The 19,397-nt window shown below is 49.6% G+C and overlaps 1 protein-coding gene across 1 annotated transcript in view; it reads right to left on the bottom strand.

Moving 5' to 3' along the window:
- LOC115126060 (peripheral-type benzodiazepine receptor-associated protein 1) overlaps positions 1–19,397 on the bottom strand; it is a 132,288-nt gene that overhangs the window by 29,574 nt on the left and 83,317 nt on the right. Inside the window, 6 exon segments of the mRNA XM_065023410.1 lie at positions 8,888–8,999; positions 9,289–9,755; positions 9,758–10,313; positions 13,616–13,735; positions 16,929–17,273; positions 18,083–19,090. Coding sequence (XP_064879482.1) covers positions 8,888–8,999; positions 9,289–9,755; positions 9,758–10,313; positions 13,616–13,735; positions 16,929–17,273; positions 18,083–19,090 — 2,608 coding nt within the window.

The raw sequence follows: 19,397 nt of genomic DNA, 5'->3' as shown, positions 1-19,397 counted from the left end.
CTGCTGTGTAATGGAGTGGTAGAGCTCCCCCTCTCTGCTGTGTAATGGAGTGGTAGAGCTCACCCCCTCTCTGCTGTGTAATGGAGTGGTAGAGCTCACCCCCCGCTATGCTGTGTAATGGAGTGGTAGCGCTCACCCCTCTCTGCTGTGTAATGGCATGGTAGAGCTCCCCCCTCTCTGCTGTGTAATGGAGTGGTAGAGCTCACCCCCGCTATGCTGTGTAATGGTGTGGTAGAGCTCACCCCCCCTCTCTGCTGTGTAATGGCGTGGTAGATTCCCCCCCTCTCTGCTGTGTAATGGAGTGGTAGAGCTCCCCCTCTCTGCTGTGTAATGGCATGGTAGAGCTCCCCTCTCTGCTGTGTAATGGAGTGGTAGAGCTCCCCCTCTCTGCTGTGTAATGGCGTGGTAGAGCTCCCCCTCTCTGCTGTGTAATGGCGTGGTAGAGCTCACTCCCCCTCTCTCTGCTGTGTAATGGCGTGGTAGAGCCCCCTTCTCTGCTGTGTAATGGAGTGGTAGAGCTCCCCCTCTCTGCTGTGTAATGGCATGGTAGAGCTCCCCCTCTGCTGTGTAATGGAGTGGTAGAGCTCCCCCTCTCTGCTGTGTAATGGCGTGGTAGAGCTCCCCCTCTCTGCTGTGTAATGGCGTGGTAGAGCTCACTTCCCCCCCTCTCTGCTGTGTAATGGCGTGGTAGAGCTCCCCCTCTCTGCTGTGTAATGGCGTGGTAGAGCTCCCCCTCTCTGCTGTGTAATGAGGTGGTAGAGCTCACTCCCCCCCCTCTCTCTGCTGTGTAATGGCGTGGTAGAGCTCACCCCCTCTCTCTGCTGTGTAATGGCGTGGTAGAGCTCCCCCTCTCTGCTGTGTAATGGAGTGGTAGAGCTCACCCCCCTCTCTCTGCTGTGTAATGGCGTGGTAGAGCTCCCCCCCTCTCTGCTGTGTAATGGCGTGGTCCGGGCGTGTACATAAGAGAGGTAATCAAGCTAATGCCCTGAGCCTGAGCCAGTGGGGCCTAAGCTGCTTCAGAAAGAAACGTGCGTATGTCTATGATCCCCGGGAAGAGAGGGAAGAGGGGAGAGGAGGGAGGTGGAGGGGAGGGAGAGGGAGGAGGAGGGGAGGGGAGAGGAGGAGGAGGAGGGTGGGAAGAGGAGGAGGGGGGAAGAGGAGGAGGGGTAAGAGAGTAAAGGAGGAAGAGGGGAAGAGAGGGAAAGGGGGAGGAGGAAGGAGGAAGAGGGAAAGGAGGAGGGGGAAATGAGGAGGAGGGGGAGAGGAGGAGGGGGAGAGGAGGAGGAGGAGAGGAGGAGGAGGAGGGGAGGGAGAGAGGAGGAGGAGGAGGGTGGGAAGAGGAGGAGGGGTAAGAGAGGGAAAGGAGGAAGAGGGGAGAGGAGGACGGGGGAAGAGGAAAGGAGGAAAGGAGGAAGAGGGGGAAGAGAGGGAAAGGAAGAAGAGGGGGAAGAGAGGGAAAGGAGGAAGAGGGGAGAGGGAGGAGGGGGAAGAGGGGGAAGAGGGGAGAGGAGGAAGGGAGGGAGAGGGGGAAGGGGGAGAGGAGGAAGGGGGAGAGAGGAAAGAAGGGAGAGAGGAAGAGGGGAAAGCAGAAACACAGAGCATGGCCCCCTTCACTAGCGAACTCTTAGAAAAATAATCCCTGGATGTGCTTATACAATAACAGCAACAACACAGAGCTGTCTGTCTATATAATGTAGTAACGATGATGACTGATTACCTGGTCTGACCACAGGGCTGTCTGTCTATGTGATGTAGTAAGCATGGTGACTGATTACCTGGTCTGACCACAGGGCTGTCTGTCTATATAATGTAGTAACCATGGTGACTGATTACCTGGTCTGACCACAGGGCTGTCTGTCTATATAATGTAGTAACCATGGTGACTGATTACCTAGTCTGACCACAGGGCTGTCTATATAATGTAGTAACCATGGTGACTGATTACCTGGTCTGACCACAGGGCTGTCTGTCTATATGATGTAGTAACCATGGTGACTGATTATCTGGTCTGACCACAGGGCTGTCTGTCTATATAATGTAGTAACCATGGTGACTGATTACCTGGTCTGACCACAGGGCTGTCTGTCTATATAATGTAGTAACCATGGTGACTGATTACCTGGTCTGACCACAGGGCTGTCTGTCTATATAATGTAGTAACCATGGTGACTGATTACCTGGTCTGACCACAGGGCTGTCTGTCTATATAATGTTGTAACCATGGTGACTGATTGCCTGGTCTGACCACAGGGCTGTCTGTCTATATAATGTAGTAACCATGGTGACTGATTGCCTAGTCTGACCACAGGGCTGTCTGTCATGGTGACTGATTACCTAGACCTACATGTGAACTGTTGTAGTGGACTAGGGATTAATCTGCTCCAATGAGACCAGCTTCTATCTCATTAGGGGAAGATCAGTCCACCTGAATGTAGCAACAGTCGGGCTACAGGCAGAGCCAAGCTGACAGGGAGAAAAAGACAACGTTTATATATCGTCTGTACATCAGCTTCCCTAGTCTTTCTGGGCGCACGTGAAGAGTGTCCTGTGTACACATCTGCATGTTCTTTGTTCTTCCACCTACTGCTAAGAAAAGCTGAACTATAATACCAAAATATACGCTTGCTTTATCGACTTCCAAAAAGCATTTGATTCTATTTGGCATACAGGACTGTTCTACAAAGTTATTGAAAGTGGTGTAGGGGGTAAAACATATGACATACTTAAATCAATGTATACATTTATACTGGCAATACTGGCATTAAAATTGGTAAGAAAATAACAGAATTCTTTAACCAGACGCTCGGGCCTTCGCCAGGGTTGCAATCTGAGCCCTGCACTCTTCAATTTACATTAAGGAATTGGCCACTATCCTAGAAAAATCCTCAGCCTCTGGTGTTAGTCTCCACAATTCAGAAGTTAAATGCCTACTCTTCGCAGATGACCTGTGCCTGCTGTCACCCACAGCACATGGCCTACAGCAGAGCCTGGACCTGCTAGAGCAGTACTGCCAGACCTGGGCCCTGGCAGTAAACACCCACAGCACATGGCCTACAGCAGAGCCTGGACCTGCTAGAGCAGTACTGCCAGACCTGGGCCCTGGCAGTAAACACCCACAGCACATGGCCTACAGCAGAGCCTGGACCTGCTAGAGCAGTACTGCCAGACCTGGGCCCTGGTAGTAAACCCCAGAAAGACTAAAATAATGATATTCCAGAGAAGATCCAATCTCAGGGAATTAGACCAAAGTTCTCAATTGGTACAAAATATATAGAGTACTGTACAGACTACAATTACTTTAAAAATAAGCTCAACTGGACACCTTAATGAGGCAGTGAATGAACTGAGTGAGAAAGCAAGCAGGGCATTCTACGCCATTAAAAAGCACATTCAAATTGAAATACCTATTAAAATTTGGCTAAAACTATTTGTCATTGAACCAATTGCACTTTATGGTAACGAGGTGTGGGGTCCACTTCCAAAACAAGATTTCATCAAATGGGACAAACACCCCATTGAAACCCTACATACAGAGTTCTGTAAGAGTCTCCTACATGTCCAGAGGAAAACTACAAACAATGCATGCAGGGCAGAATTAGGCCAAGATCCACTAATAATAAAAACTCAAAACAGAGCAATTCAGTTTTGGAAACATCTAAAATACAGTGACCCCCTCTCATATCATTACCAAGCCCTGCAATGCCAAGAGCTGAGCAAAGAAAAGAGTCCCCTCATCCAGCTGGTCCTGGGGCTGAGTTCACAAACCTGTTCTACTAACACACTGAAGCCTCAGTCCCCTCATCCAGCTGGTCCCGAGGCTGAGTTCACAAACCTGTTCTACTAACACACTGAAGCCTCAGTCCCCTCATCCAGCTGGTCCTGGGGCTGAGTTCACAAACCTGTTCTACTAACACACTGAAGCCTCAGTCCCCTCATCCAGCTGGTCCTGGGGCTGAGTTCACAAACCTGTTCTACTAACACACTGAAGCCTCAGTCCCCTCATCCAGGTGGTCCCGAGGCTGAGTTCACAAACCTGTTCTACTAACACACTGAAGCCTCAGTCCCCTCATCCAGCTGGTCCTGGGGCTGAGTTCACAAACCTGTTCTACTAACACACTGAAGCCTCAGTCCCCTCATCCAGCTGGTCCTGGGGCTGAGTTCACTAACCTGTTCTACTAACACACTGAAGCCTCAGTCCCCTCATCCAGCTGGTCCCGAGGCTGAGTTCACAAATCTGTTCTACTAACACACTGAAGCCTCAGTCCCCTCATCCAGCTGGTCCTGGGGCTGAGTTCACAAACCTGTTCTACTAACACACTGAAGCCTCAGTCCCCTCATCCAGCTGGTCCTGGGGCTGAGTTCACTAACCTGTTCTACTAACACACTGAAGCCTCAGTCCCCTCATCCAGCTGGTCCTGGGGCTGAGTTCACAAACCTGTTCTACTAACGCACTGAAGCCTCAGGACCAGAAATTCCAATCATTCAGGATAAACCAAATTACAACACAGTCAAATCAAAACTACATTGCTTATTGGGAAACACAAGCACAAGCACAAAGCAAAATGCAGTGCTATCTGGCCCTAAATCGACAGTACACTGTGGCTAAATATTTGACGATTGTTACTGATCAAAACCTTAGAAAAACCTTGACAAGGTACAGGCTCAGTGAGCACAGCCTTGCCATTGAGAAGGGTAGACACAGGAAAACCTGGCTCCCTGTAGAGGAAAGGCTGTGCAACCACTGCACAACAACAGAACCTGTCAAAAATATAAAACAATTAGAGAGTGTCATTTTCCCAAATATGAAACCCTTATTCAAGGTTTCAAAGACCTCTTGATGAGGGTGGGTTGGCAGCGCACTACATTGAAGACCTCTCTGATGAGAGTAGGCTACCCGTCCTGTTGGGGGAGGACGCAGAGAGCTGTGGGTTGGCAGCGCACTACATTGAAGACCTCTCTGATGAGAATAGGCTACCCGTCCTGTTGGGGGAGGACGCAGAGAGCTGTGGGTTGGCAGCGCACTACATTGAAGACCTCTCTGATGAGAGTAGGCTACCCGTCCTGTTGGGGGAGGACGCAGAGAGCTGTGGGTTGGCAGCGCACTACATTGCTGCCTGCCATAAGATGAGGGACAGTGTCTGACAGACCAACCAACCTGCACATGTCCTCTACTGTATGATTATTGTTGTTGTTGAATGTGGTGGTTATTTTGACACTTGGTTATTGTTGTTAATGTTGTCCCGTTGACAATATTGATTCTCATTTTTATATTGTAAATATCCTAAATGAGCTTTGGCAATATGTACATTGTTACGTCATGCCAATAAAGCAAATTTAATTGAATTGAGAGGGCGACAGAGAGAGAGACAGAGACAGAGAGAGAGGCAGAGAGGGGAGAGAGGGAGAGAGAGAGACAGAGAGAGACAGAGAGGCAGAGAGGGAGAGGGCAGAGGGAGGGAGACAGGGGGAGCGTAAGAGAGAGAGACAGACAAAGAGAGAGAGATAGAGAGAGGAGAGGAGGGAGGGAGAGAGAGAGAGAGAAAGAGAGAGAAAGAAAGAGAGACAGAGAGAGAGACAGAGACAGAGAGAGAGACAGAGAGGGGGAGAGAAACAGAGAGAGACAGAGAGAGACAGAGACAGAGAGAGAGACAGAGAGAGACAGAGAGAGGGAGAGAGAGACAGAGAGAGGGAGAGACAGAGAGAGCGACAGAGAGAGGGGGAGAGAGAGGGAGGGAGAGAGAGTAAGACCCTCCTCCCGAAAATGAGAGACCCCAGCTCTCCTGTATTGGCGGTTGGTTAGTTTCAGTGCAGGCTAATCTAGGTTACTGTGTTGGTTAGTTAAATTCACTGCAGGCTAATCAAATCTATGTTTTTTCAATTTAAATTTGAAAATTGAACCTTTATTTAACTTGGAAAGTCAGTTATAAGAACAAATTCTCATTTACAATGACGGCCTGGAACAGTGGGTTAAGTGCCTTGTTCCACAACAACATATTTTCCTACCATGTCAGCTCAGGGATTCGATCCAGCAACCTTTCCCCCTGTGACTAGTCCAACGCTCTAACCACTAGGCTACCCCCTCCTCTGCCCCCCATCCCTGTTATAGTACTGTCCTCCCCTCCTCCCTGTTATAGTACTGTCCTCCCCCCCTGTTATAGTACTCCTCCCTGTTATAGTACTGTCCTCCCCCTCCTCCCTGTTATAGTACTGTCCTCCCCCTCCTCCCTGTTATAGTACTGTCCTCCCCCTCCTCCCCCTGTTATAGTACTGTCCTCCTCCCTGTTATAGTACTGTCCTCCCCCTCCTCCCTGTTATAGTACTGTCCTCCCCCTCCTCCCTGTTATAGTACTGTCCTCCCTCCTCCCTGTTATAGTACTGTCCTCCCCCTCCTCCCTGTTATAGTACTGTCCTCCCCCTCCTCCCTGTTATAGTACTGTCCTCCCCCTCCTCCCTGTTATAGTACTGTCCTCCCCTCCTCCCTGTTATAGTACTGTCCTCCCCTCCTCCTTGTTATAGTACTGTCCTCCTCCCTGTTATAGTACTGTCCTCCTCCTCATCCCTGATATAGTACTGTCCTCCCCCTCCTCACTGTTATAGTACTGTCCTCCTCCCTGTTATAGTACTGTCCTCCCCCTCCTCCCTGTTATAGTACGGTCCTCCCCCTCCTCCCTGTTATAGTACTGTCCTCCCCTCCCCCTGTTATAGTACTGTCCTCCTCCTGTTATAGTACTGTCCTCCCCCTCCTCCCTGTTATAGTACTGTCCTCCCCCTCCTCCCTGTTATAGTACTGTCCTCCCCTCCTCCCTGTTATAGTACTGTCCTCCCCTCCTCCCTGTTATAGTACTGTCCTCCTCCCTGTTATAGTACTGTCCTCCCCCTCCTCCCTGTTATAGTACGGTCCTCCTCCATGTTATAGTACTGTCCTCCTCCCTGTTATAGTACTGTCCTCCCCTCCTCCCTGTTATAGTACTGTCCTCCCCTCCTCCCTGTTATAGTACTGTCCTCCCCCTCCTCCCTGTTATAGTACTGTCCTCCTCCCTGTTATAGTACTGTCCTCCCCTCCTCCCTGTTATAGTACTGTCCTCCCCCTCCTCCCTGTTATAGTACTGTCCTCCCCTCCTCCCTGTTATAGTACTGTCCTCCTCCCTGTTATAGTACTGTCCTCCCCTCCTCCCTGTTATAGTACTGTCCTCCCCCTCCTCCCTGTTATAGTACTGTCCTCCCCTCCTCCCTGTTATAGTACTGTCCTCCCCTCCTCCCTGTTATATTACTGTCCTCCCCTCCTCCCTGTTATAGTACTGTCCTCCCCTCCTCCCCTGTTATAGTACTGTCCTCCCCCTCCTCCCTGTTATAGTACTGTCCTCCCCCTCCTCCCTGTTATAGTACTGTCCTCCCCCTCCTCCCTGTTATAGTACTGTCCTCCCCTCCTCCCTGTTATAGTACTGTCCTCCTCCCTGTTATAGTACTGTCCTCCCCCTCCTCCCTGTTATAGTACTGTCCTCCCCTCCTCCCTGTTATAGTACTGTCCTCCCCCTCCTCCCTGTTATAGTACTGTCCTTCCCTCCTCCCTGTTATAGTACTGTCCTCCTCCCTGTTATAGTACTGTCAATTTGTAAGTACTGCTCTGGATAAGACTTATAAGACTTGTCTGCTAAATGACTTAAATGTAATGTAAAATGTCCTCCCTCCCCCTGTTATAGTACTGTCCTCCTCCCTGTTATAGTACTGTCCTCCTCCCTGTTATAGTACTGTCCTCCTCCCTGTTATAGTACTGTCCTCCCCTCCTCCCTGTTATAGTACTGTCCTCCCCCTCCTCCCTGTTATAGTACTGTCCTCCTCCCTGTTATAGTACTGTCCTCCCCTCCTCCCTGTTATAGTACTGTCCTCCTCCCTGTTATAGTACTGTCCTCCTCCCTGTTATAGTACTGTCCTCCCCCTCCTCCCTGTTATAGTACTGTCCTCCTCCCTGTTATAGTACCCTCCCTCTGTCCTCCCCTCCTCCCTGTTATAGTACTGTCCTCCTCCCTGTTATAGTACTGTCCTCCCTCCTCCCTGTTATAGTACTGTCCTCCTCCCTGTTATAGTACTGTCCTCCTCCTGTTATAGTACTGTCCTCCCCTCCTCCCTGTTATTGTACTGTCCTCCCCTCCTCCCTGTTATAGTACTGTCCTCCCCTCCTCCCTGTTATAGTACTGTCCTCCCCCTCCTCCCTGTTATAGTACTGTCCTCCCCCTCCTCCCTGTTATAGTACTGTCCTCCCCTCCTCCCTGTTATAGTACTGTCCTCCCCTCCTCCCTGTTATAGTACTGTCCTCCCCTCCTCCCTGTTATAGTACTGTCCTCCCCCTCCTCCCTGTTATAGTACTGTCCTCCCCTCCTCCCTGTTATAGTACTGTCCTCCCCCTCCTCCCTGTTATAGTACTGTCCTCCTCCCTGTTATAGTACTGTCCTCCTCCCTGTTATAGTACTGTCCTCCCCTCCTCCCTGTTATAGTACTGTCCTCCCCTCCTCCCTGTTATAGTACTGTCCTCCTCCCTGTTATAGTACTGTCCTCCTCCCTGTTATAGTACTGTCCTCCCTTCCTCCCTGTTATAGTACTGTCCTCCTCCCTGTTATAGTACTGTCCTCCCCTCCTCCCTGTTATAGTATAGTATCTGACTGACTGCAGATTGGTGACTATAGTCCTGTAGTCCTAGCACTGTACATATAAAGAGACAGAGAGAGAGAGACAGAGACAGACAGAGACAAAGAGAGAGAGAGACAGAGAGACAGAGAGAGAGAGAGAGAGAGAGAGACAGAGAGAGAGAGAGAGAGAGACAGAGAGAGAGAGAGACGAGACAGGACAGAGAGAGAGAGAGGGGGGTGAAGAGGAGGAATTTGATTCTGACCTTTGAGCTGATGTATGACCTCTGACCTGGTCAGTTTAGGAGATAGTCCAGGCTGTCCGCTCCACCCAGCACCAGCCTCCATCGACAGGTCTCTGCCAGACTCCTGGTCAACACACACACACACACACACACACACACACACACACACACACACACACACACACACACACACACACACACACACAAAAAAAAAAAAATACACACACACAGAGCGAGACAGTCAGTCAGAGAGAAAGACAGACAGCAGATAATTGTACAGTAGTGCAGGGTTAGAGACACGAGTTGTATATGATAAGAACCAGGTGGTTGTGCAGGTTGAATGAGTCTGGAGAAACGGATAGTGCAGACAGTCAGTCAGACAGACAGACAGACAGACGCTAGGTGGCTAGGACATCAGTTACAGGTGACCTGATGACGACACAGGCGCCGGTCGAAGACAGGGAATCCAGAGGGAATACAGCCACAGGATACAACGAGTGACAACACACCCATTCTGCTGCAGTAGCTATGATGGCCTGGAGCGCAGGCTTTCCCCGGAGCCGAGGCCGGGGTTCAGGCTGTACCCCCTCCACCCACCACTCAGAGCTCATCTGGTCTACCACCAACTCCCCTCGTTCCCCGGGGTCGTAGGTCAACGGCTCCTCCTCATCTGTCCCGTACTCAAGGTCGATTTCTGTTACCGAGCCCACCGGGGAATTGACCTTCCGGACCGTCTTGCTGACCGGATGGGAGCCCGGGCCCGGTGTGTGTCCGGTGGCCTGGGTCGTAAACTCAGCGACCGTCATCTGACTCCGTAGCAAGGCTTCTCGTCTGAGGCGGTCCCCCAGTCCGCCTACCAAGGCCATCGTCCCCGCCTTACTCCCTCCCCACCGTGGTGGGCCTTCTGGGTGGCCCGGGGAACCCAAACATCCCTACTGCCCCCGGTGTCCAGCAGCCCCTCCTCGGGGTGGCTGATGCTGTCTTCTGTGTCTGTGTAGTGGACCCTGTTCTGGGCCCGAAAAACAGCACCACCACTGTGTCTGGGTGAAGGCTCTTTGGCTTCGGGTCTGCTGCTGTGGTGGTGGTGGTGTGGCTGGGGTTGGTGTCTGGGGCTGTGGTAGTGGGGATCATCAGGATGGTGGCTGGGCCCGGCTTGGGACTGCCTGCGGTGGTGGTGGTGGTGTGGCTGGGGTTGGTGTCTGGGGCTGTGGTAGTGGGGATCATCAGGATGGTGGCTGGGCCCGGCTTGGGACTGCCTGCGGTGGCGACGGAGGTCAACACTGTTATCCTCTTCATCGGTGACCTCTGGGATGCTGAACAAGTGCTCGTTGTGGTGATGATGACCCTGCTGATGGTAGTGGTAGGCCTGAGTCTGGGCCTGAGGAGGAAGCTTCAGGATCTTCTCCACAATCTCCTCGTCACTGTCCGGCACCTCCCACTGGTCTGGCTACAGGGGTCATGGGTCAAGGGTCATCGAGGAGGAGGTGTAACAGGTTGAAGGTACAAAGGTTGGATGAGGTAGGAGGTCAGAAAGGAACAGTGAAGAGAGGGAGGGTGGAGTGGAGAGAGTGAGGGTGGAGTGGAGAGAGTGAGTGAGGGTGGAGTGGAGAGAATGAGGGTGGATTGGAGAGAGTGAGGGTGGAGTGGAGAGAGTGAGTGAGGGTGGAGTGGAGAGAGTGAGTGAGGGTGGAGTGGAGAGAGTGAGGGTGGAGTGGAGAGAGTGAGGGTGGACTGGAGAGAGTGAGTGAGGGTGGGAGTGGAGAGAGTGAGGGTGGAGTGGAGAGAGGAGGATGGAGTGGAGAGATTGAGGGTGGAGTGGAGAGAGTGAGGGTGGAGTGGAGAGAGTGAGGTGGAGTGGAGAGAGTGAGGGTGGGTGGAGAGAGTGGTGAGGGTGGAGTGGAGAGAATGAGGGTAGAGTGGAGAGAGTGAGGGTGGAGTGGAGAGAGTGAGTGAGGGTGGAGTGGAGAGAGTGAGTGAGGGTGGAGTGGAGAGTGAGGGTGGAGTGGAGAGAGTGAGGGTGGAGTGGAGAGAGTGAGTGAGGGTGGAGTGGAGAGTGAGTGAGGGTGGAGTGGAGAGAGTGAGGGTGGAGTGGAGAGAGTGAGGGTGGAGTGGAGAGAGTGAGTGAGGGTGGAGTGGAGAGAGTGAGGGGTGGAGTGGAGAGAGGGAGGTGGAGTGGAGAGAGGGAGGTGGAGTGGAGAGAGTGAGGGTGGAGTGGAGAGAGTGAGGGTGGAGTGGAGAGAGTGAGGGTGGAGTGGAGAGAGTGAGTGAGGGTGGAGTGGAGAGAATGAGGGTAGAGTGGAGAGAGTGAGGTGGAGTGGAGAGAGTGAGTGAGGGTGGAGTGGAGAGAGTGAGTGAGGTGGAGTGGAGAGAGTGAGGGTGGAGTGGAGAGAGGGAGGGTGGAGTGGAGAGAGTGAGGGTGGGTGGAGTGGAGAGAGTGAGGGTGGAGTGGAGAGAGAGTGAGGGTGGAGTGGAGAGAGTGGGTGAGGGTGGAGTGGAGAGAGTGAGTGAGGGTGGAGTGGAGAGAGTGAGGGCAGGAGTGGAGAGAGGGAGGGTGGAGTGGAGAGAGGGACAGGGTGGAGTGGAGAGAGTGAGGGTGGAGTGGAGAGAGTGAGGGTGGAATGGAGAGAGTGAGGGTGGAGTGGACAGGGAGTGAGGGCAGAGTGAAGAGTGAGGGTGGAGTGGTGGGCAGGACAGGGAGACAGGACAGGGTGACAGTGGAGAGTGAGGGTGGAGTGGTGGACAGGACAGGAGACAGTGGAGAGTGAGGGTGGAGTGGTGGGTAGGACAGGGAGACAGTGGAGAGTGAGGGTGGAGTGGTGGACAGGACAGGGAGACAGTGAAGAGTGAGGGTGGAGTGGTGGACAGGACAGGGTGACAGTGGAGAGTGAGGGTGGAGTGGTGGACAGGACAGGGAGACAGTGGAGAGTGAGGGTGGAGTGGTGGACAGGACTGGGAGACAGTGGAGAGTGAGGGTGGAGTGGTGGACAGGACAGGGAGACAGTGGAGAGTGAGGGTGGAGTGGTGGACAGGATAGGGTGAAAAGAAAATGAATCAAAACGGTGAGTGAATTCAAGAGTGAAAGAGAAAAAACAAAACAAAAAACAAACATAACCAAAACAGAGGCTGTCCTCCACAGCCTGATCAGGTGTCTGTGTTATGGTGTGTCTGTGTTATGGTGTGTCTGTGTTATGGTGTGTCTGTGTTATGGTGTGTCTGTGTTATGGTGTGTTATGGTGTGTCTGTGTTATGGTGTGTCTGTGTTATGGTGTGTCTGTGTTATGGTGTGTCTGTGTTATGGTGTCTGTGTTATGGTGTGTCTGTGTTATGGTGTGTTATTATGGTGTGTGTGTTATGGTGTCTGTGTTATGGTGTGTGTGTGTGTTTATGGTGTGTGTGTGTTATGGTGTGTGTGTGTTATGGTGTGTGTGTGTCTTATGGTGTGTGTGTTTATGGTGTGTGTTATGGTGTGTGTGTTGTGTGTTATGGTGTGTGTGTGTTTATGGTGTGTGTGTGTTATGGTGTGTGTGTGTTTATGGTGTGTGTGTGTGTTATGGTGTGTGTGTGTGTGTTCTGGTGTGTGTGTGTTTACGGTGTGTGTGTGTTACGGTGTGTGTGTGTTATGGTGTGTGTGTGTCTTATGGTGTGTGTGTGTTATGGTGTGTGTTATGGTGTGTGTGTGTTACGGTGTGTGTGTGTTATGGTGTGTGTTATGGTGTGTGTGTTACGGTGTGTGTGTGTTATGGTGTGTGTTATGGTGTGTGTGTGTTATGGTGTGTGTTATTATGTGTGTGTGTTATGGTGTGTGTGTGTTATGGTGTGTGTTATGGTGTGTGTTATGGTGTGTGTGTGTGTTATGGTGTGTGTTATGGTGTGTGTGTGTTATGGTGTGTGTGTGTGTTATGGTGTGTGTGTGTGTTTATGTGTGTGTGTGTGTTATGGTGTGTGTTTATGGTGTGTGTGTGTTATGGTGTGTGTTATGGTGTGTGTGTGTTATGGTGTGTGTGTGTGTGTCATGGTGTGTGTGTGTTATGGTGTGTGTGTGTGTTATGGTGTGTGTGTGTTATGGTGTGTGTGTGTTATGGTGTGTGTGTGTGTTATGGTGTGTGTGTGTGTTATGGTGTGTGTGTGTGTTATGGTGTGTGTGTTATGTGTGTTATGGTGTGTGTTATGGTGTGTGTGTGTCATGGTGTGTGTGTGTGTTATGGTGTGTGTTATGGTGTGTGTGTGTCATGGTGTGTGTGTGTTATGGTGTGTGTGTGTTATGGTGTGTGTGTTATGTGTGTTATGTTGTGTGTGTGTGTTATGGTGTGTGTGTGTGTTATGGTGTGTGTGTGTGTTATGGTGTGTGTGTGTGTTATGGTGTGTGTGTGTTATGGTGTGTGTGTGTGTTTATGGTGTGTGTTATGTGTGTGTGTTATGTGTGTGTGTTATGTGTTATGGTGTTATGTGTGTGTTATGGTGTGTGTGTGTTATGGTGTGTGTGTGTTACGGTGTGTGTTATGGTGTGTGTGTGTTACGGTGTGTGTGTTATGTTTATGGTGTGTGTTATGTGTGTTATGTTGTGTGTGTGTGTGTTATGGTGTGTGTGTGTTTATGTGTTGTGTGTGTGTGTGTGTTATGGTGTGTGTGTGTGTTATGTTGTGTGTGTGTGTTATGGTGTGTGTGTGTTATGGTGTGTGTGTGTTATGGTGTGTGTGTGTTTATGTGTGTGTGGTGACTGTTTACCCTGTGTGTGCTCTGGTGGTGTACCCCGGGCCAGGGCGGATCAGGGTGTGTGTCAGAGTAGAGGTCATCCTCCTCTTCCTCCAGGATATCAGACAGGTCAGATCCCCTACTGCTCTCTGGCTCCACCGGACCGGCGGTATACCGCTGAACCACAGGACAGAACCACACAGCACAGCACACTTACAGACCGGCCGCTGAACCACAGGACAGAACCACACAGCACAGCACACTTACAGACCGGTTTAGCCAATATCTAACTCAGACAAAATATACAAATCTACATTTAGAGTCGATATTATTTTAGTGCTATTAACTGTGTGGTGCCAATAAAAGTGGAACATTAATTTATTAGGTACATTTGCGCTAAATTGTACTATGAGCGCTGGTATATCTTGATATCCTGCCTCTATCCTCAATGCTTCCTGGTCTGAAGCACCCTCTTGATACATAAGAGATAATGATCCCGAGGCTTTTCCTAGAGCTAGGGCAGTAACTGGTTAATCTAAACAAGAGATAATGATCCCAAGGCTTTTCCTAGAGCTAGGTCAGTAACTGATGAATCTAAACAAGATATAATGATCCCAAGGCTTTTCCTAGAGCTAGGGCAGTAACTGATGAATCTAAACAAGATATAATGATCCCAAGGCTTTTCCTAGAGCTAGGGCAGTAATTGGTTAATCTAAACAAGAGATAATGATCCCGAGGCTTTTCCTAGAGCTAGGGCAGTAATTGGTTAATCTAAACAAGAGATAATGATCCCGAGGCTTTTCCTAGAGCTAGGGCAGTAATTGGTTAATCTAAACAAGATATAATGATCCCAAGGCTTTTCCTAGAGCTAGGGCAGTAATTGGTTAATCTAAACAAGAGATAATGATCCTAAAGGCTTTTCCTAGAGCTAGGGCAGTAACTGGTTAATCTAAACAAGAGATAATGATCCCAAGGCTTTTCCTAGAGCTAGGGCAGTAACTGGTTAATCTAAACAAGAGATAATGATCCCAAAGGCTTTTCCTAGAGCTAGGGCAGTAACTGATTAATCTAAACAAGAGATAATGATCCCAAGGCTTTTCCTAGAGCTAGGGCAGTAACTGGTTAATCTAAACAAGAGATAACGATCCTAAAGGCTTTTCCTAGAGCTAGGGCAGTAACTGATTAATCTAAACAAGAGATAATGATCCCAGGGCTTTTCCTAGAGCTAGGGCAGTAACTGGTTAATCTAAACAAGAGATAATGATCCTAAACGCTTTTCCTAGAGCTAGGGCAGTAACTGGTTAATCTAAACAAGAGATAATGATCCTAAAGGCTTTTCCTAGAGCTAGGGCAGTAACTGATTAATCTAAACAAGAGATAATGATCCCAAAGGCTTTTCCTAGAGCTAGGGCAGTAACTGATTAATCTAAACCAGAGATAATGATCCCAAGGCTTTTCCTAGAGCTAGGGCAGTAACTGGTTAATCTAAACAAGAGATAATGATCCCAAGGCTTTTCCTAGAGCTAGGGCAGTAACGGGTTAATCTAAACAAGAGATAATGATCCCAAGGCTTTTCCTAGAGCTAGGGCAGTAACTGGTTAATCTAAACAATAGATAATGATCCTAAAGGCTTTTCCTAGAGCTAGGGCAGTAACTGATTAATCTAAACAAGAGATAATGATCCTAAAGGCTTTTCCTAGAGCTAGGGCAAACTGGCCATGACATTTAAAGGTATTTGGTATTTGTTCTATTCATTGTTGATGTAATCTCCAAAATGTTTTGCATGTCAGCAATCAAGTTTTCAAGATACAGTATATAACTTTCAATATACAGAAATACAGCCGGTATTATGCATTTTGTATCATATGATGTAAAACACAATAGCGGCTGTATTTCTGTATTTTGAAAGTTATTTATCTTGAAAACTTGATTGCTGACATGCAAAACATTTTGGGGACCACATCAACAATGGACTAATGAAACAAATTCAAAGAAGCACAGGTCAGTACTAACAAACTAATTAAGTAATAAATTAATGAACTAACTACATAACTATAACTATTCAGACCCTTTGACTTGTTCAACATTTATGTTACAGCCGTATTCTAAAATGGATTCAATCAAATAAAATCTACACACAATACCTCATAATGAAAAAGCAAAAACAGTTTTTTTTTTAGAATTTCAGCTAAATTTGTTCAAATTAAAAACAGAAATACCTTATTCAGACCCTTTGCTATGACACTCGAAATGGAGCTCAGATGCATCTTGTTTCCATTGATCATCCTTGAGGTGTTTCTACAACATGATTGGAGTCCACCTGTGGTAAATTCAATTGATTGGACATGATTTGGAAAGGCAACACACCTGTCTATATAAGGTCCCACAGTTGACAGTGCATGTCAGAGCAAAAACCAAGCCATGAGGTCAAAGGAACTGTCCGTAGAGCTCAGAGACAGGATTGTGTCGAGGAACAGATCTGGGGAAGGGTATCAGAAACCTTTCTGCTGCATTGAAGGTCCCCAAGAACACAGTGGTCTCCATCATTCTGCTGCATTAAAGGTCCCCAAGAACACAGTGGTCTCCATCATTCTGCTGCATTAAAGGTCCCCAAGAACACAGTGGTCTCCATCATTCTGCTGCATTAAAGGTCCCCAAGAACACAGTGGTCTCCATCATTCTGCTGCATTAAAGGTCCCCAAGAACACAGTGGCCTCCATCATTCTGCTGCATTAAAGGTCCCCAAGAACACAGTGGTCTCCATCATTCTGCTGCATTAAAGGTCCCCAAGAACACAGTGGTCTCCATCATTCTGCTGCATTAAAGGTCCCCAAGAACACAGTGGCATTCTTAAATGGAAGAAGTTTGGAACCACCAAGACTCTTCCTAGAGCTGGCCGCCCGGCCAAACTGAGCAATCAGGGGAGAAGGGCCTTGGTCAGGGAGGTGACCAAGAACCTGATGGTCATTCTGAGAGAGCTCCAGAGTTCTTCTGTGGAGATGGGAGAACCTTCCAGAAGGACAACCATCTCTGCAGCCCTCCACCAATCAGGCCTTTATGTTAAAGTGGCCAGATGGAAGCCACTCCTCAGTAAAAAGGCACATGACAGCCCGCTTGGAGTTTTCCCAAAAGGCACCTAAAGACTCTCAGACCATGAGAAACAACATTTCCTGGTCTGATGAAACCGAGATTGAACTCTTTTTGCTTTTTCTTTATGGGGTATTGTGTGTAGATTAATGAGGAAAAAATGTCAAGTGGCCTGAATACTTTCCAAATGCACTGAACCTACCTACCTACCTACCTACCTACCTACCTACCTACCTACCTACCTAATTAACTAATTAACTAATTAACTAATTAACTAACCAACCTGCTGCCTGTTGAAGCCTGTGTCCTGGTCCTGACTGAGGAACTCCTCCATGGACACCAAGCGTGTGGTCGGCCTCTCCATGGAGTAGTCTGGTTCTGATTCCAAGGGAGAGGGGGCTCTGGGGGGCCGGAGAGGCTGTGTGTCCAGGGGGTTGATGAGGTCCCCAGCGGGTGGCACAAGGGCCTTGGGCGGGGTGGGGTAGGGCTCAGGGGTTGAAAGGTTGACACGGGAGTCGTCCTCCACAGGGAGAAAGTCTGTGATGGACATGACAGGACGGAGAACTCTGGGGCGGTCTGTGTCTGCTCTGCTCTGCTCAGTGGCCGCTGCTGGGCCTAGATGTGGGCTCTGGTTGGAGGACAAGGATATACAGTATTACATACGCTTAGTCAACATAGCTACAGTAATGTAGACTAGATAACGACAGGTGAGTTCTAGAGGTTCTAGATGAGTGTTCTAGAGTAGGTGAGTTCTAGAGTTCTAGATGAACATTCTAGAGCAGGTAAGTTCTAGATGAGTGTTCTCAAGCAAGTGAGTTCTAGATTAATGTTCTAGAGCAAGTAAGTTCTAGAGTTCTAGATGAGAGTTATAGAGTAGGTGAGTTCTAGAGTTCTAAATAAGAGTTATGGAGCATGTAAGTTTTAGAGTTCTAGATGAGCATTCTAGAGCAGGTGAGACCTAGAGTTCTAGATGAGTGTTCTAGAGCAGGTGAGTTCGATATGAGAGTTCTAGAGCAGGGGAGTTCTAGATGACACTTCTAGAGCAGGTGAGTTTTAGAGTTCTAGATGAGAGTTCTAGAGCAGGTGAGTTAGAGAATTTTAGAGCATGAGAGTTTTAGAGTTTTAGATGAGAGTTCTAGAGCAGGTGAGACCTAGAGTTCTAGATGAGCATTCTAGAGGAGGTTAGTTCTAGAGTTCTAGATGAGTGTTCTAGAGCAGGTGAGTTCGATATGAGAGTTCTAGATCAGGGGAGTTCTAGATGACACTTCTAGAGCAGGTGAGTTTTAGAATTCTAGATGAGAGTTCTAGAGCAGGTGAGTTTTAGAATTCTAGATGAGAGTTCTAGAGCAGGTGAGTTTTATAGTTCTATATGACAGTTCTAGATGAGAGTTCTTAATACGAGTTCTAGAGCAGGTGTTTAAGCAGTGTTGTACATACCGTTGTGTTGATGTGAGAAGCTGATGGTAGCATGGCCTGATAGGCTGACGGTAGTGATGGTAACTTGGCCTGATAGTTTAGTGCTACTGGAGATGACATAGCCTCAAGCACTGCCAAGGCAGCCCAAGGGGGGACAGGAGATTTTGCTAAGGGGTTAGCCCAGACCTCCGCGTACGAGGCAGGGTGTGGGGAGCAGGCCTCTGTGTGGAGGGCCCCGTTAGGGCCCATGGCGTGGGCGACGTCTAGTGGCGGCGAGGCAGTGGCGTAGGGCAGCGTGGACACTTTGGCAGCTGAGTTCCCATAAGATGGGGATTGGGGCTGGACGTGTGGTGACGAAGACAGGTAGGGGGGCGACTGGTGGACAGGAGATGACTGATGCACTGGGGGTGACTGGTAGGAGGGCGACTGGTGGACAGGAGTTGACTGATGCACTGGGGGTGACTGACTGGTGGAGGAGTTGACTGATGCACTGGGGTGACTGGTGGACTGGTGGACAGGAGTTGACTGATGCACTGGGGGTGACTGGTAGGAGGGCGACTGGTAGATAGGGGTTGACTGATGCACTGGGGGTGACTGGTAGTGGGGCGACTGGTGGACAGGAGTTGACTGATGCACTGGGGGTGACTGGTAGGAGGGCGACTGGTGAACAGGAGTTGACTGATGCACTGGGGGTGACTGGTAGGGGGGCGACTGGTGGACAGGAGTTGACTGATGCACTGGGGGTGACTGGTAGTGTGGCGACTGGTAGATAGGGGTTGACTGGTAGGAGGGCGACTGGTGAACAGGGGCTGACTGACGAATGGGGGTTGACGAGGAGCAGGAGGCGGCCGAAGCCTGGCCGGTCATGATGTTGGACAACTTGGTGGGCACGTTGACTGGCACAGAGTCGATGGACTCCCCATGGGCAGACATGGTGCGCACAGTGAGCTCGTGGGCTGCCATCAGGGACTGGATCTGAGACGGGCCCATCAGGGCACTGCCCGCCGTTGGGGATGACACCTCCAACACCTAGAGTATTGCAGGAGAGGAGAGAGGGGTCAACAGCACAGACACACACTATCCTCACACCTCTGAGACAAACAATAGAAAAGTCAGCAGCGTGGGACAAGACATCACTACAGTCGAAGCCGAATCACCGACAAATACTGGAACACAAACACACACCACTGTCTTGAGAAAGAGAGCAATACAGAAACTCTCTTAAAACACTGGCCTGACAGACACTCTCAATGGGCCTTTAGAGCCCAGAACCTCTCCTAAAACACTGGCCTGACAGACACACTCAGTGGGCCTTTCGAGTCCAGAACCTCTCCTA

Source organism: Oncorhynchus nerka, linkage group LG10 (assembly GCF_034236695.1).
Source record: "Oncorhynchus nerka isolate Pitt River linkage group LG10, Oner_Uvic_2.0, whole genome shotgun sequence".
In the NCBI taxonomy this organism is placed as follows: domain Eukaryota; kingdom Metazoa; phylum Chordata; class Actinopteri; order Salmoniformes; family Salmonidae; genus Oncorhynchus; species Oncorhynchus nerka.
Note: the sequence above shows the minus strand (reverse complement) of the source record. Positions and strands in the feature narration are given on the sequence as shown.